The sequence below is a fragment of the Pectinophora gossypiella genome, chromosome 24 (assembly GCF_024362695.1).
Source record: "Pectinophora gossypiella chromosome 24, ilPecGoss1.1, whole genome shotgun sequence".
NCBI lineage: Eukaryota > Metazoa > Arthropoda > Insecta > Lepidoptera > Gelechiidae > Pectinophora > Pectinophora gossypiella.
In genome coordinates, this window is record NC_065427.1 from 3,258,432 (window position 1) to 3,275,488 (window position 17,057).

General features: G+C 38.0%; 1 protein-coding gene across 1 annotated transcript; it reads left to right on the forward strand.

The window, feature by feature from the left end:
* Nucleotides 1-528: 528 nt before the first annotated feature.
* Nucleotides 529-14,479, forward strand: LOC126377892 (nuclear factor interleukin-3-regulated protein). Its single transcript, XM_050025944.1, has 2 exons — nt 529-797; nt 12,219-14,479. Exon 2 carries the CDS (start codon nt 12,264-12,266, stop codon nt 13,350-13,352), a length of 1,089 nt encoding a protein of 362 aa, XP_049881901.1. The 5' UTR covers nt 529-797; nt 12,219-12,263; the 3' UTR covers nt 13,353-14,479.
* Nucleotides 14,480-17,057: the final 2,578 nt, after the last annotated feature.

Genomic DNA, 17,057 nt, shown 5'->3' on the forward strand with positions numbered 1-17,057 from the left:
TTCCAACGACGCACGATTGAAATAAGTAGGTAATATGTATCTTTTGATACCCTTCAGCTGTGTGTAAGCTAATATTAAAAACGCAATAAGTAAAACTTTGCCACCGCACCAATAGATAGATATATTTCAACAAATATAAGTACTGATATTTTCATTGTACAATTTCTTAACAAAACTCATAAATAATTAAAATTGGCAATGTAACTTGACACAAACTATTATTATGTTGCGACAATAAAACATTACCCAAATATAACTCGCTTATCAATTGATTGCAGATTTCGTCGAAACCAAACTGAAAACATATGACTCAATCGTAAATTAGTTTAAAAAAATCAGACACCACACTCAACATTGACTCAATACGACCGGTGATTACACAGACTCAGGGTAAGTTAGAGTTACGTAAATAAAATACCCACACTAACAAAAAACACGCAGCACACATACAAACGTCACTCACACAACAATAATTGCGCCTGTGTGAGTATTGCAGGCTCGCGACTCACTCGACCCCACTACAAAATTCAGTCGTACCGTAGACTTCTAACAGAGTAAACGTGTCCAACGCTACAATTCTACGCCATTCACATTGGATATTTCGTCATAACAACATTGTGATAGTGACAAAGATCTTTAAGGACGTGAAAAGTGGGAGTGTATTTGATTCTAGTATTTTTTGAAACTGTGAACTAAGCAGCCAGACTTGTGTATTGCCGTTTAAGTGATATTATGACATTGTTCCCACTATTTGGATAATTCCGACCAAGGAGTTCTCAAATACCGCAAATATTTTCGTAAGTATTTATTTCTTTATGCGGACTTTTCCATATAATTTACCTTTTTTAAAAATTTTCGTTAAAGTTTTTCTATGTCTATATTTTTTTTCTCTAACTCTTATAAGATTTATTTTGCTCAAAACAGATCGTTGCAAAAACGTTTCAGACTACCTTCAAGACCCGTAAAAAATCAAACACAAACAAAATTTAAGTAGCATATTTTTTGCGTTTTCGAATTTAAAATATGTAGCATTAAAATTGTAAAATGGAAATAAATCCCCATTGAAATTATTTTTCGAAACTGAAAGCGCACTTTGTAGGTATGCATTTTGAGCAACTATTTTCATTGCAAATTCCTATAAGTTTGAATTTTGAACTGACTTTTCCATTCTCTCTCTGAATTTCAATTAGTTTTCAAATTTCGTCAGTGAGTTTGAAATTAAAATACCACATAATTGAATTCTGTGAGTAAGCCGGTTGATTCATAATTTCCTGGTCGACTTTGCCCGGTCATAGAATTTTTTCTCGCGTCAAGTCATTGACTCCGCCGAATTTGTTTACTCATGTACGGTCGGTTTCGTGCCAAAACTTGGCAATGTTCATCATTTTATTTGTCCGGTCCTTCCGAACAGAACATTCTCAATGATAATTTACCTTGTTTTGATTCTTTTGTTTGTATTTGACTTCCTCGATTGCGTTTTCGTTATCTTCGTCTTTGTTTACGTTTGGTTCCTTAACAATCGTATCTGCTTTATTATTCCCCCCGCTTTATCTGTTTGTGTTTAATGTATTTTTCTAGATTACCCTTTTGCGTTTTTATGTTAATCTTTTTACGTCGTCATTATTGCGACTGACGAAATTAGTTTTCCAATTCGCAAATGAAAAATTGATTCTAATTCAATTACGCAACCAAAAAGTCATTTTCTGGTCAGCCATTATTAAGACTTTATTTATTCCATCTATGACTTCGGAATTTAAAATTCGCGCTCATTTTTCAAATCTCCCTATTTTTTTCTGTTTTGATTGTTTTTCCCAATTTTCCGGCAGCAAAGGAAACTTTTCGCAATTTAGAAATGGTAAAATCGAAATACGAATTTCGTTGTTTAATTGGCGTTGCTGCAAGCGGTGTTGTAACTGGCGCCTGGCACGGTTCTTTTGTAACCCATTGTGGCTTACCCAACTGGTTCAAGGTTCCTCAAGTCGTGCATTCGCCTGCGGATGTGCGGAAACTGCACTACGTGCTGCTGATACACATTCTTTCTTTGCGATATTTTTTGTAGTTTGATTTAGGAACTTTTAATCTCTTTTTTATTCTCGATATTATTGTGTACCTTGTTAAAAATATTATAATTACTCAACATTTATGGACGATTTACCCATAATTTCATATCTCAAAAAAAAGATCAGAAATAAAGTCAAGAATAGCAAAAGATCCGCTTTAGAAAATCCTTTACAAAAACACAAAGGTGTAAATAATGAATGTTACAATAATACCTACAGTTTAAGTTATGTAAACAGTGACGTCTAGAACGGCTATTATCATTATTAAACAAGCTTTTATTATTCAAAAAGACAAATGAATCAGCCACAACCTATACCAACAAACCGTAACAACAACACCGGAAAATTTCAAGCGCGTTCAACAAAACCATCTGACCATGTACTCGAATGTTGTGATTTAATCTCCTTATCAACCCAAGGCAGAGGCATCGATCGATACGTGCATGTAGGTTACCGTCAAAATAACCCTGGAATGTCCTTGCCCTGACTTTTTCCGGGACAACATACCCACAGATAAGACAAGTGAAGTAATAATTAAAAACGATAAGATACAAAATTCTGACGATACGTGGTCAATGAATGAAAGACAAACTTGTTGTGATGACATAATTATTATAAATAGCATTGTAATTGTGAAAGATAATATTTATGAAAATGAGTTGCTGAGAAATTAACCAAGACGTAAATAAAGCATCCTCCAGAATCAAGGGTAAAATGATAAATATCTGGCACACAAGTTATTCCGCCTTTTGTCTCAAGGCAGACTCATTGTAAAAACATTCAATGCTAAAGAAATGCAAAGATGAACATGACCGTACCTAACATGAAGTACTTTAGATTGTTTAATACGAAGCATTCCACAAAGAGATATTAGTATAAAACAGTTGTGTGAATAATAATATATGTTACGGAACGACAGAGTTGTTATACAGCAAACGAGACACAGGCATTGTGCAGAATCGATACGGTAAAGGTCAGTTTGTTCTGTCATGAATGACGCAACGATCGTAGGGCACATTGCGCAATACAGTGCAATAAATATACATGTACAATGCCAGCTACACGAGGGCGGGACAAATACTTATCACGATGCATGACTCACTGATATCGAATGTAAAATAAAAGTTCCGCTTCTGAAAATTCCTTTACAAAAACACAAAGGGGTAAATAACAAATATGTTACACAAAGTGCAAAATGACGTAATATAGGAACTAAGCGCAAGGTTGTCCGGAAGATATGAGTATTATTACAGATAAGGTCGGCATGCATTCAGTTAATCATGCAAGTCAGCTATGAATTTTAATGCTCATTGCTCGTACGGAGTTGTATCACCACTGACCCTGATGCAGAACATGCAAAGTTAATGAAGTCATCGCATCTGCAGGAATGTGCAATAAAACCTGCACGAAATGATCTAAATTACATCGCTTGAGCGAGTTATGAACGACGCAATAGCCTAGATCAATACAGCACATGCATATAAACTTTCAGATGGATAGTTCTGACCCGATTGGAAAACGGTAACAAAAGCGCAATCTATATCAGACGAAAGGGGTCATGCGGATGCAATTCTCGAGACGGCTTACGGAGAACAATGATAACCGAAATTCCGAGGCTCCTATCGGATTAAGGTCATGTTACTTGTTTCAATACGACTGTACACGTGTATATAAAATGTATATAGATACAGACGTTACGTAAGCTATTTTTTCACGCGCAATAACAGCGTGCGATAAATTCATTGCTGCGAGGACGAACGAAGATAACTTGACCTATTTTTTTTATCTCTCTCGCTCGCGCAACTGTAACCTACATCACGCACGTGAGCGGCGACCAATTGCCACAAAGTGGATCACTTATGACATCCTTAAAGGCAAAATTCGATGATTGATGAGCGGTTAGGACACGTACCGGTTCACCGTTACACAACACCACACTATTGTACACAATTATATGTAAGGAACATTAGAAATGACGACTGCGATAATGACGACGCAATTTTAAAAGAACCCTGTATTTCACATAATCAATAATTATAACTAGTTTGCACAAATTTAGGGTATTCCTAATGCATGACTCATAACCCACTAATCCAGTTGACTAATGATGCTGAAGATTTGAAAACCAAAAACAATAACACACGTGACTCATTTGTAGGTAATTTTACAACTCATTAGGATCACGCTTAGCTTCCTCGAACTACTGGTGTTATGTAACTGTAGCGGCCGTCCGCAGAATCTAGCACAGCTAAATAGGTTAAGTGTTTCTCAATAATTTAACAATTAGCAGGTATAGAGCAAGGCCAGGTAAGTAGGTTGAATAACAGATAGCAGGTATCATGGAGAGGATGGAAGTACCGGAACAGAGGAAGTAGGCGCGGGGCCTTGACACGTTTGATACGACGCGACGTAAGACTAAAGCATTACGACACGAAACCTTGACACCAAACCATTATCGCAGCGACCGATAGAGGCCGCCCCGAAATAACCCGAACCCGCTCGTTTAATTAGGTCTTTGCGTCGCGAAAAATCGGTCAAGAACACGCAATTTTTGTAAACGCTTCAATCTCGTCCAGGGCTCGGGCGACCTCAGCGAGACAAAATAAAACTAAACAGCAGGAAGGATACGTAAGTGCGACAGACAAAACTAATGGCTGGCGCGTCGTAAGTTTTCAAAACACTTACATCTTGACATAATCGCGCAGACAATGAGGGGGTGGCGCCGACCTACTGAGCCACCATAACAATCCTAGGCCTTCTATAATTTACACGTTATGCAAAACTAAATAAGCGTTTTCAATTCCTAAACAGAGCGTTTCGAGCGGCGGTAAGATGTCACATCAAACATGGCGGCGTCCTACTTTTCTGCGCAATAAACGAGTGGAAAGTTACTGTTGTACTACTTTCTCCACTTTTTCCAACATGGCTGCCATCTAGCGTGCTTAGAAGGTCAAGAACAACGCCATTAATATTTTAACTAGCCCAACAGTTGGAAGAATGGTCGTTATCAATATTATGAATAGTAACGTTGTTGAGTACTTTAACTTCTCTAAACATTTCCGTTGCACAAACATGTATTCTGGGAAGGAGAAACAATTTATTATTTTTAGATGTTCGTATGACCTAACCAATTCCGAGAAACCGTGAGTTGTGAAAAAACTTGATATAAGTCCAAATCAACAGTAGTTACCTACCGTTTTTGTCTTTCCTCTACTGTACATTCAAAATATTTGACTGTGTTACTCACAATAATTTGTACACTCATTTTCTACGAATTACAAGAACAAACATAGTTTAATACTTACTTCATATTAGGTCATATTTGATATACCAAGCGTAATTTACAACGAATCATCCAAACAATGAACTTTATATCAACACGTCATCTTCAAGTACACCCGATTACCAATTAAATTGAACATAATCAGCTACCGATTAATTGAACTTGCCGGTCAAGGGCTCAAGGACAGCAATTATAGCATTTCACGTTGTGATCACGTTGCAGTTTATATAACGGTCGGGAGGAGCGTGGTTGTTGCGCAACTCAACGTGAGTGAGGTTCAAGAGCAGCTACACGTGGGGCGGGCCTCGTGAGCGGTTCACGTGTGCCGCGCGAGGTCAGAGGGTTGTACGGATTATAGTGCCGGCTGATCCGACACTAGGGAGGTGCCGCGCGGAACTTTGGTGCCCGGCGGACCTCCTATGGTTACACGATTAGGTTTCTTGTATCGTGTTGGTTGTGTGGTAGATTACCACTACTTTGTGTTAACTATGAGTAGATAATCTAAAGAATATCACACTAAGTGATCACAAGTTTTATAAATTTCAATGACTAGTATACAATAGTAACGCGTCGTCAAAAAACATTGACCTGCAATTTAAGAATATTTTAAACTCCAACAAAATGAGCTTAGAGGTGAATGTTATATAAACTAAAACTATATACGCAGTAGTCTATTTTGGTACATGTTATTATTAGATCGGTCATTTTTAAAAGGTGAACTGTTGCTTCTTAATCTGAATATCATAGCCAAAACAACATTTTTTTCTTCATAAAAACAGTCAAATGATTTCCGTTGTAGCAAAACAATATTTCGCAGTTACGCAATAGCTTTTAGCAGTAAACAAAAAATCTAGTACCGAACTAGCCTTTAAGCTTATTAAGTAAACAAATATATTTGCCAATTTTTTATTCTTATAAACAAGTTGTAAATAACATTACAAACACGTTGAACTGTTATAATTCCTGTTTATAACTGTCGCATAAGACGTAACTAATAATATTTATATTTTGGTAGTTTTCCTCAAGGCAATAATTATTAAATTGAATTACAAATAAACAACATGTTTTAAAATAAATAGACCAATTTAAATATCAAATATAATCAATTATTTAGTAGTTATACATTATTTAATTAAGTATATGTATAAAAAGTTCTAAGTCTACACTTAGAAAAATATTATTTTTGTATACATTTTCTGTTACCAAACCGGCCAACCCTAGTGTCAGTTAAAAATACCCTCGTGTCCCTCCACGCGACTCATGACGCAAGTAATATCTACTAGGTTGCAATTCTAATCAACGTTATGCAAGAGCCTTAGTAATCCTAGGATTCCATTAACATTGATAACTGGAAGTGATAAATAACCAGTACACAGTGATTGCACGTTTGTTTCTAAACACGTGCTCGATACGACACTGATTAGCCCGCGATGTGTACCAGCACATTTTTTTCTTGAAAGGAATTAAGAAAATAAAAAGAAAAATAATAAAGTATTTACTATATGTTACAAAACTACATTACTTAATTTTATTTAACATTGTGAATTGTGACCTGTTTTAAAAATTAAAAATTACGTAGAATAAATTATTTAACATTAGTTAGGATCAAAGAAATATATTTTCCAAGTATTAATAAAATTCAATATTGATTTATTTTATTTTTATCACTGGAATTTCGTGGTCCCTGCCTCCAAAAAGGCGTAAAAAAAATGTACCTTATAAAATATAAAATACAAACAATCTGCAACAGGCTTTGTGAAAAATATAATTTGGCAACGAAATCCACATAAGCTTCGTCAAAAAAGAAAAAAAAACTATAAAATTCATTTTAATAGTTTTAATCGAGTTCCTCCTTAAAACTATTTTTAACGGCATGTTCGATGCCAAGTTGTGCATATGTCTAGACTGCGCCATAATAGTTTCCACCACCAGATAAGATTTAGGCAAAAATTGCGTCGTAAATTGACACAAATAGCTTGTGTAATTGCTCAAAAATTCCCTGTTCAAACCGGAATAATGTGTTATCAGTGTTTACGAAGAAATCTTCGCTTATCATATCATTCGTGAGTCACTTACACCTGTCCTTATTACGAAATCAGTTCGTGCTTATCACTTACAAGGAATTTGTACTCCTCAATTACCTTGACTATAAAAATAATCTATTATAATTTAATAATGATATATAAACTTTTTAGTCCACTTTTTTTTTAGATAAGTAAGTAATGTGTGTGTGTAGTGTAGAGTGTCTCTTCTGTCTTTTAACATCGTAAGTACCTATTTTTACTCAATAAATTGTCTCAGTCAATAGTTCAAAATGTGAACTAACAGATGAAATATTATCACGGTCTTAAAGAAGTTGAGCAACGGAAAATTGGTGATTGACTCGTGCAAATGAAGTGTCCAATGGTACTTCCAGCGTGGATTAGTGTTTATGGTCATCACGTGTTAAGTCCACGCGGCTAGCTCACGTGTGGACAATGTGACGTGTTGTTACTGCACTTTGGTATTTTCTTAGTATGTCAGTATTACGAAAAGATTTATTATGCGGGTTCAAATGAGTGGGAAGAGGGGGGCCTGGGTGTACATACAAATCGCGATCAAATCCAGAATGTTTTAAGGAAAGCCCAGATCATGAGTGGTGTTTGTAGCGAGGTGGTATGTCAGAACAGTAAGCGGGATTTCGTGGTTTCTTGCCTACCCCAACGGGAAATAGGCGTGAACTTTTGTATGTTACGTAAGTGTATCAGACATTCTACAATACAACCTTCTTGTCGATGCTTCGGTGTGACGCGCTTAGGTTTGCCATCGTCACATTTATATACCTAACTGAAATTGATACTCATAAAGAAAAACCTACACTTTAAATACAAAGCGACATTTCACACGCTCGTTAAATATTTCTGCCTTATAAATATGTTGCTTAACTCAGCCTTGTAATTGTGAACGCACAAATGAATTCTATGACGAAACATTAATAGAGACTTCATAACAGTATTACCGGTTCGCCCAATGATGAGCTTGGTGTAAAAAAACCGTTCTCGGGTACCGTACGGTCCCAGATTTTGGATAACGGTTATTCGCCGAGAAAGTACATGATTAGTTGGACCGCAGTAGCGTGGCCGTTATAGAATCGGCATTGAAATGTTAGAGATGTTACGGTGGTTTTTTGTATGGACAGATTTAGCAATGACCTTCCTACTTTAGTATGGTGAAGTGATACTTTAGAACAAGCAGTCTATTGAGGCGATAAACGTCTGAAAATTGCTTACTCAGCTAAAGCAAAGAACATTTGTTTTCATATAATATTCATAAATAATATACCTACATCAAATAATAAATAAATTCAATTTAAAATGCAACAGCTTCATGTTCTGAAATATAATTATTATTTTAATATAATATAATAACTAAAAATTAATCTTCGACCCCCGAAATAGGGTACCTATTTGACGGGGTCAAAGATAAATTATAAAATGTTAATCTAGAAATAGAGACCAGTCTATGATGATCTAAAATTAATCTCATTTTACTTTTCGAATTTTATTTATTTATGAATTTAAATTACAATGAGTAAGTTTGACAAAGTTTGTATAGTATAGATGACGTCACAGGACAGTATTTCCATACAAACTCCAAAAAACATTCGTTTTGACGTTTCATAAAAAGTATCTTATTTGACTAGGTTGTCAAGTAGCCTATTGTTTATGTTATTTTAATTACAATAACAATACAATAAAACTCGAATACGCGTAACAAGTATTATATATTGCAATTTACGTATATTGCAAATTTAGTGTTTGACAAATTATAAGTTATAATTTTATGCAGATAACTAGTAATTTACTAGTAATATATTAATTGAATGCATCCGGTTTAAACTGGAAAAATGAATACTTACGTTTTTATTTATATACTTTACCTTACATTTTTGTAAATACAAAAATCTTGTTAATATTATGTTAAAATACTAGGTCTGTTAAAAGAAACATGACCAAACAAGAGAAAATAAAAGCACAAAGTCAGTTTATTATGTTTACAAAATAAATCGCAATTTTTTTTTTCTCCGGCAAGGTTAAGTACTTCAATTTTGTACCGGGTGACAGCCGTCAGCGGTCACTATTTGTCCGGCCAAGTAGTTTATGCCATCTGCGGCAAATCTACAATCTACAATAAGTCACGAAAAAAAATCCATGTTAAATAGTAACTGGTGTTGAGCCGCTATTACTGTCTGCTCTCAAGCGTTGACTATAACGGGTTTTTTTTTTTATTTAATACTAGTGACCAGGCGTGCCGCACTTGTAACCATTTTATTGACTATAGAAAAATAATAATAATAATAAAGTTTATTTAGGTAAAATCTACGACACACATATACATTTACAACATTAAAATATACACACATTAAATTAATATTTAGTTGGAAAACATAAAGGTATATGGGTGCCTATATGTGTCTACAGCATAAAATAAGGAATAATACTACGTGCAATAATATAAACTATCGATGAAGTAACTATTTTCTACACATTTTTTTTTTATCGTAAAAAAAACTGACTCTAACGGAACTTGAACCCGCAGCACTTGTCAAGCCGGGACGAGCGTGTTAACAAATCGAGTCCTCCTCCTGTCCATGCGAAATTCTTATGTATCGTCATTAAGCCGGTGGTATCTATTTAGAATATTTATTTTATTGATATTATTTTTGTGAGTTTCCCCAAGCACGGACGAGTACCTACTGTAAAAAAAAAACAAAAAATTATATTTAAGTTCATGAAAATATTTATGATGAGGCTTAACATCAGCCTGGATCGTTGTCAAACGTTGGTACTCAATCGTAAAAAAAATCGTTAAAAAAATTGTTAAAAAAATGTTAAGGATGCCTTGTGCACTATTCTATACAGCAGGTAACAGTTAAGAAATAGCATAACGAGGTCACAATTATCACCTGACATAAAACATTTTTATATAAAAAAAAATTGACGCATCATAAACTTGTAACTGTAACTTATAACACAACTACTTCATAACGGATTCCAATCTGTGAAAATAAATCAGTGAATTAACTGTCTGAACGGACGGTTGAACCGACAGTTTTTTTGTTAACAGTAACGCTATTACCGTTGTCATAAGCATAATACTATGTAATGGATTGATTTATTCCGTTTTGAGATATGGTCTGTTAGAACGGTAAAAAATAAATATTCTTAGTCTATAAATATTATGACTTATGTCTGCTTTAATTATAAAATTATTAATATTTAGAATCCCTAAGCACATTAATCTAGTCTATCGCTCTACAAAATGAATCTTTAACCTTTTTTGCATAAACAAGGCAGAAGCCTCAATGACTTTTATCATCAGTTCGGTACCCCATAAATCTGAAACAAAGCGTTCATTTCGATCAAATTGTACCACTTGTACCATTGTACCACTGACATTTCGCCCGTCAACAATGGCGCACAATTAAGAGGCGATCGTTTGAACAGTTAGACGGCGTAACGGGCTGCGCGCGCATCTAGGACGGCCTAGTGACACCGATGTGACTCGTGCGCCGCTCGCTGCTCTCAAGTCGTCGCGTTATACATTTGCGAACGAATTTAAAGATGTCCTAACAATGCAGTGTCTGACTTTAAAAAGTGTAAATCAAACCAAAATAAATTATTAAATATATTATTACATAAACTTAATTTGAATTCAAAATTTAAAAGCATAATAAGTTTCATACCAGATTTAAAAAGGCTGTTTAGAATACTGCCTCTTGAGATTAATGTATTATAAATTAGTCCTGAATCGAAAATTAAACCTAAACGTAAAAAATGCTTTAACCTCACAGTATTTGCATGTATATACATCCATTTATGAACAACGAAACGTTTATGTAAATCTTTCAGACGCAATGAAAACGAAAAACATGATAAAAATTCTCTAGCCTCGGCTTAATGATCTTTTTAGAATTTCATTTGTGAATAATCTGGGATGGTCGACGTCACGTCACGTGTTCAATTCCCGGGACAGTCTCAAATACATGCAAATATGTTTCAGAAAGCATAATTTCAAAAGAAATGAATCTCACGTTGCTTTTACCCGCGTGTACCAAAACGTGAATGAATTAGGTCTTTTTTCTCTGCACTAGTCGGTGCTAGTTGCATTGTTTTAAAAATCCACAAAAAAGGTTTTTTATGGTCTCGCCACAATGGGTTTTATTAGTGATTCTTCCATTGTTTTTCTAGATTGCGATTTTTAGACTTCCTGTCGTTGTTTGAGCTACATAATTGACTATTACAAGTAGGAGCTGATAATTTACATAAATCGATACCTAATATTGTGTGCGTGCGTGGTTATGTAAGAGGTGAATGACACCAGAACAGATATTCGATCGGGATTATTGAAATAATAAATGCCTGTCGTCACGGATGGCGCAGGTAGCACGCTGGGGTCAACGTGAGCGATTGCTACCTAAATATTATCGTTTTGAAAACTGGCATCGCGCGCGGTCGCTCACACGTCTCCGGCATTATGCACTGGCTCAAACCGTACCTTTTCACAACATTTCCGTTTTGTTTCCATACGCCTAATCAATTAACAGTAACAGTGAAAATGTTGTAACGTAATCCGGTGTAACCTTAACGATTTGTGTAACAGTTAAGAAACAATTTATTAATGAGTTTGGCTAACATGAAGGGAGCAAAAAGCGTTAAATGTGGTAACGTGGTTTCACAAAGATCCACGTGTTCAGTTGCACCGCGGGACGTTGCGACAGAATTTTTGCAACAATCTGTTTTGTAAGCGACATTATTTAGACAATTGCAATGGTTTGCATGTTTTTTTTAATGCAATCTCGGACTGTAACTAACGTAAGCCTGTCATTGTTTCAGAACCACAGTGAAGATTCGTGCGGGCCGGGCGTCGTCCGCCGCAACATGGTCGCCGAGTTCATACTGAGCCAGCAGCAGCTGCTGGGAGCCGGGGGCGCCGCGCTGGGCCAGCCCCCCACACCCAACCGCGCGCCGCCGATACCCCGCGGCCGCCTCTCCGTATCACCACACTTCCCGATGGACCAGGGCCCCAACGGGCCCGGGCCCGACCCCAATGACTACCCCAACTCGTTCGAGTTCAACAAGCGCAAGGAGTTCTTTGGGCAGCGCAAGCAACGCGAGTTCATCCCCGACAACAAGAAGGACGACGGCTACTGGGACCGTCGGCGGCGGAACAACGAGGCCGCCAAGCGCTCCCGCGAAAAACGCCGCTTCAACGACATGGTGCTCGAGCAGCGCGTCGTAGAGCTCTCTAAGGAGAATCACGTGTTGAAGGCGCAGCTCGATGCCATCAAGGAGAAGTACGGAATCTGCGGCGAGACCCTGATCAGCATTGACCAAGTATTAGCCACGTTGCCGACGTGTGACCAGGTGCTGTGCGTCACTAAGAGGAGCAAGCTGTCGAGCTCGTCGCTGTTCCCGGCGCCGCCGCCGCCGCCGCCCGCGCCCCCCGCGTCGCCGCCCTCCCCGCCGCCGCAGCGCGCGCCCGAGCCCTACCAGGAGCGGCTGCCGGCCCCTGAGGCGTACTACACGCACCCCGCTCACTACGAGCCCCCCGGTTCAGTGCTGAACCTGTCCAGATCTCGCCGCGCGCCCTCCCCCTACGAGCTGTCCTCGCTCTCCGGCTCCGGAGACGAGAACGCCGAGCAGTACGCGCCGGAAAATAACGGCCTACCCCTGAAACTCCGCCACAAATCGCACCTCGGCGACAAGGACGTCGCGAGCGCCCTCCTCTCCCTCCAACACATCAAGCAGGAGCCGGGCCCGCGGTCGTCACCCTCCTGGGACGGCGAGGGCTCCAGCGATGAGCGGGACTCGGGCATCTCTCTGGGCGCGGAGTACAGGCCACAGGAAGGCAGGCTCGCAGAGGAGGAGGACGCGCACCTGAAGGCGGAGCTGGCGCGGCTGGCGACGGAGGTGGCCACGCTCAAGAACATGATGCACCAAAACAAGGCGCGCGCACACGAGCACTGAGCCGGCCCCCGCGGCCCGCGCCTGCCCCCGGCCGCGCCTGGACCGCGCGGCCGCTGTCCGCGACCTCGCGACGTGTCGTGCCGTACAAACTGTCTCCTACCCTCCCAGTAGAAGTTACCACGTTGTAAACAGATGACTATTGTATATGTGCAGCTGTTAGCGGCCAAGCCGCATCGCCTAATTTTAATCCTTCCTAGTAGATGTATGTGGTCGGTGTCGTATAAGGTAGGAATGCCAGTCGTAGCCGACGCGTGTTGGTGGACCCTTCTGTATGAAAACGAGACTAATATTCGGTTTACAGACTTTTCGAGCAGATAAAACTTGTCTACTCAAGTGATAGGATATAAAAAAAATGCATTTTTAGTGATGAGCTATGTATGTAAATGTAATATAATAAGTGCAGTAGATCTGTTTCATCTATTCGAAGACTCGTAGTAGAAAATCGATTGCTAAAGACTTCTTTAAGTTAGCTCTAAGATTGATGTAAGTAAAGTTAAGTCCAACATAGAATTATTTATAAAATAAATGTATAGTCTTTCTCATTCGGAATATCCTTAAGTTCCAAACCAAAACAAATTGTACGCTAGGTCCGCAATTAGCTGTCTTGGAATCGCAAAATAATGTTAAGACCCTTAACTCCTATTGTATCGCAGATTGTATCAGAATAAGAATACCAGTGCCTTTGACAATACATACCTACCTATAAATAGTCCTTTAAATAATATTTTTGTACATTTGCTAAAAAAAGCGATTTCATTTTTTAATTCTGTAAATATAAGTCAGTATCCTTACTATGCTCCTTAAAAACAATACGGTCTGTCTTGGTATTTATGACATGCATCGCGCAGGCGCGCTAGCATTTCGAATAAGTAGTAGTTTCTCATCGATTGTGTTTCTGGAGGCATGGTAGGGGACACAAAAATTAATGTATCAGATCCTAAGAAGGCTAGTTCGAAGTATTGCACTATGTAAGTTGACTCCTAGTATTGCCCAAAGGGCACGTGATACGACTGAAAGGAGTAAAAACTAAGTATTTATTTATTCGGACCGCGAAAGAATTTACAATTTATTATCTTTGTATAAGAAACTCTATACGATATGAATAAATTGTGTACATTACAAGTAAATGATTATTTTTATTATATTACGATCCTATAACCCCTAACCTCTAACCTCGTAAAACCCAGACAAAATAGTTAATAATAAACAATGAAGAAAAAAATATATATTTTACAAGGTCATCAACTGGTCCTTACGTCTTTAAAGTAATAAAAACCTTTACTATCACATAATAAAGCACATAATAACATAGTACAAAACAACATTACATTACACAACACAATATAATTCAAATTCAAAATAATTTTTATTTAGTAGGTAACATAGTTACGGTTTGAATCGCCATTTTTTACATAGCGAAAATCTCACGCGCCTAAAAATACCTCCATAATGGTGCTAATTCATGTAAACACCATCTTATTTTATTTTAAGTTATACCTATCATTTTCTTATCCGTTGAAAAAGAAAGGGACGGGTAATCGACAGGCATAAAATTTATGGAATACACGTCAATTTAAAGCAGAAATCTAAAACAACCGTCTAAAAATTTTGCATCGGCCAATAACCCGACAGAATTAAGTAGACAGCACGTCAAACGGATTGCATACCAGCGAGATGCCTATTTTGTTCGCACGGGTTATTTATTCATTTTAAAATTAACTTGTTGACAATCATCCGTCCCTTTCCTTTTCGGCGGATAAGAAAATGACGGGTATAACTTAAAATAAAATTAAGAGGTGTCTGCAGGAATCGGGCCCAATGTAGACATAATTATAATAATTAAAATAAAACATTATATTAAAAACCGTAATAGGCATGTTTGGAGTACGCGTGGCTTATATCATAGTGTCACCGGTTCGAACCCGGCGCGGGTTTTAAACCACTGAATTCGATTTTATGAGTTTGAATAATTCTTGGATCATAGATAAGCTATCACGTGGTTTCCAGGATTTGTGCCCGGTTAATAGCAAAAGCCTCCCCCTATTACGTAGGACTTAAACATAGCTGGCGAAGAGTGGGTGCAGGTATATACTATAATAATAGTGACCCTGTCATGTACTTGGCTTAGGCCCGTGCATGGCAGTAAACCGGCAAAAGCCGAGGAAACCTAAGGTTTTAAATAATAATAATAAAATATTTGTTTCAGATTCTGCATCCATATAATGTTAGTAAAACAATAGAGACTTACGAACTATATTAGTATATTAAATTAAATTAAATGACATTACTTGACCACACGGCGTATAGGTAACACGTGAGTCATAACCCAGTGTCTCCAGAATGGGAATATTGATAAATAATAATAAATAATTTAAAATTAAAAATCAATAAATTAAAACGAAGTGGTCCTATGCGGTATGGCGGCCTATCCACACCTTAAGAAAAGGCGAGTTCCACCGGTCCACCAACGCCCTCAGGATGCCGTTAGGGCTGTCGCGCGTCCTCGCTAGAAAGGAAGCGCATCGCTTTCTAATAATGGCTGCAAAGCCCCCCCCCCCCACTACACCACTATACTCCCCCACTATACTCCCCGACTACATCTTCGGGAATACAGGCGTGATGCTATGTTATATTACATAAACAGCCTATATACGTCCCACTGCTGGGCACAGGCCTCCACTCAATCACCCGGAGGGGGTATGGAGCATACTCCACCACGCTCTTCCAATGCGGATTGGTGGAGGTGTTTTTACGGCTAATAGCCGGGACCAACGGCTTAACGTGCCCTCCGAAGCACGGAATCATCTTACTTTTTCGGACAATCAGGTGATTCAAGGCTGAAACAAAGGACCAAACCAAACAAAGGACAGTCTCACAAAGTGAGTTCGACAATGTCCCCGTCGGGAATCGAACCCGGACCTCCAGATCGTGAGCCTAACGCTCTAACCACTACACCGCGGAGGCTGTTATAATATTAAAACCAGAATAAAAACAAGACAAAAAAGATAAGGAATCAATGGAAATAAGAGATAGAATAGAAGAGAGGTGGAGAGAAGAAAGAGTCACATTCTATCACAAATAGGCATTCAAGGCTAGAGTGAATAGGCATTTGCTAGGTAAGCGTGGTCCACCCTAGACCACATCGTCACCGACCATCAGGTGAGATTGTGATCAAACGCGAGCCTTTGTTATAAAAAAAAACATTTTGAAAGAAGTAGACGATGTGAAGATAATATTTATGTAAGTACTTACTTACAATAGAGCAAAAGGACAGCATTCCAATATTTGAACAGCAATGCTATGAAACTCAATGTTAGAAAACAATAACATACTACCGGAAAACACGTCAAAACCTCGTTAAAACCCACTTTTTATTTTTTTTATACTCACTACGCATTTACCCAAACGTACCATGAATGAAATCTTGCGTGTAAGTGGTTAAAACCATAAGATTATTGGCTAATGAAAGGAAATAATATTATCGCAAAATAGAAAAACAATAATAGTTGTTTATATTTATAGTTTGGGCGGAAATAATAGAACGGAGGATGTTATGTAAGAAACCATGGTAGCCTAGTCGGTAGAACGCTTGTCTCTCACTTTGAGGTCGCAGGTTCGAAACCAGCACAGCCCTAAACCAATGATTGTCGAATTTGTTTTCGAATTCATGTTTGGATTATAAATTATCACGTACTCAGCGGTAAA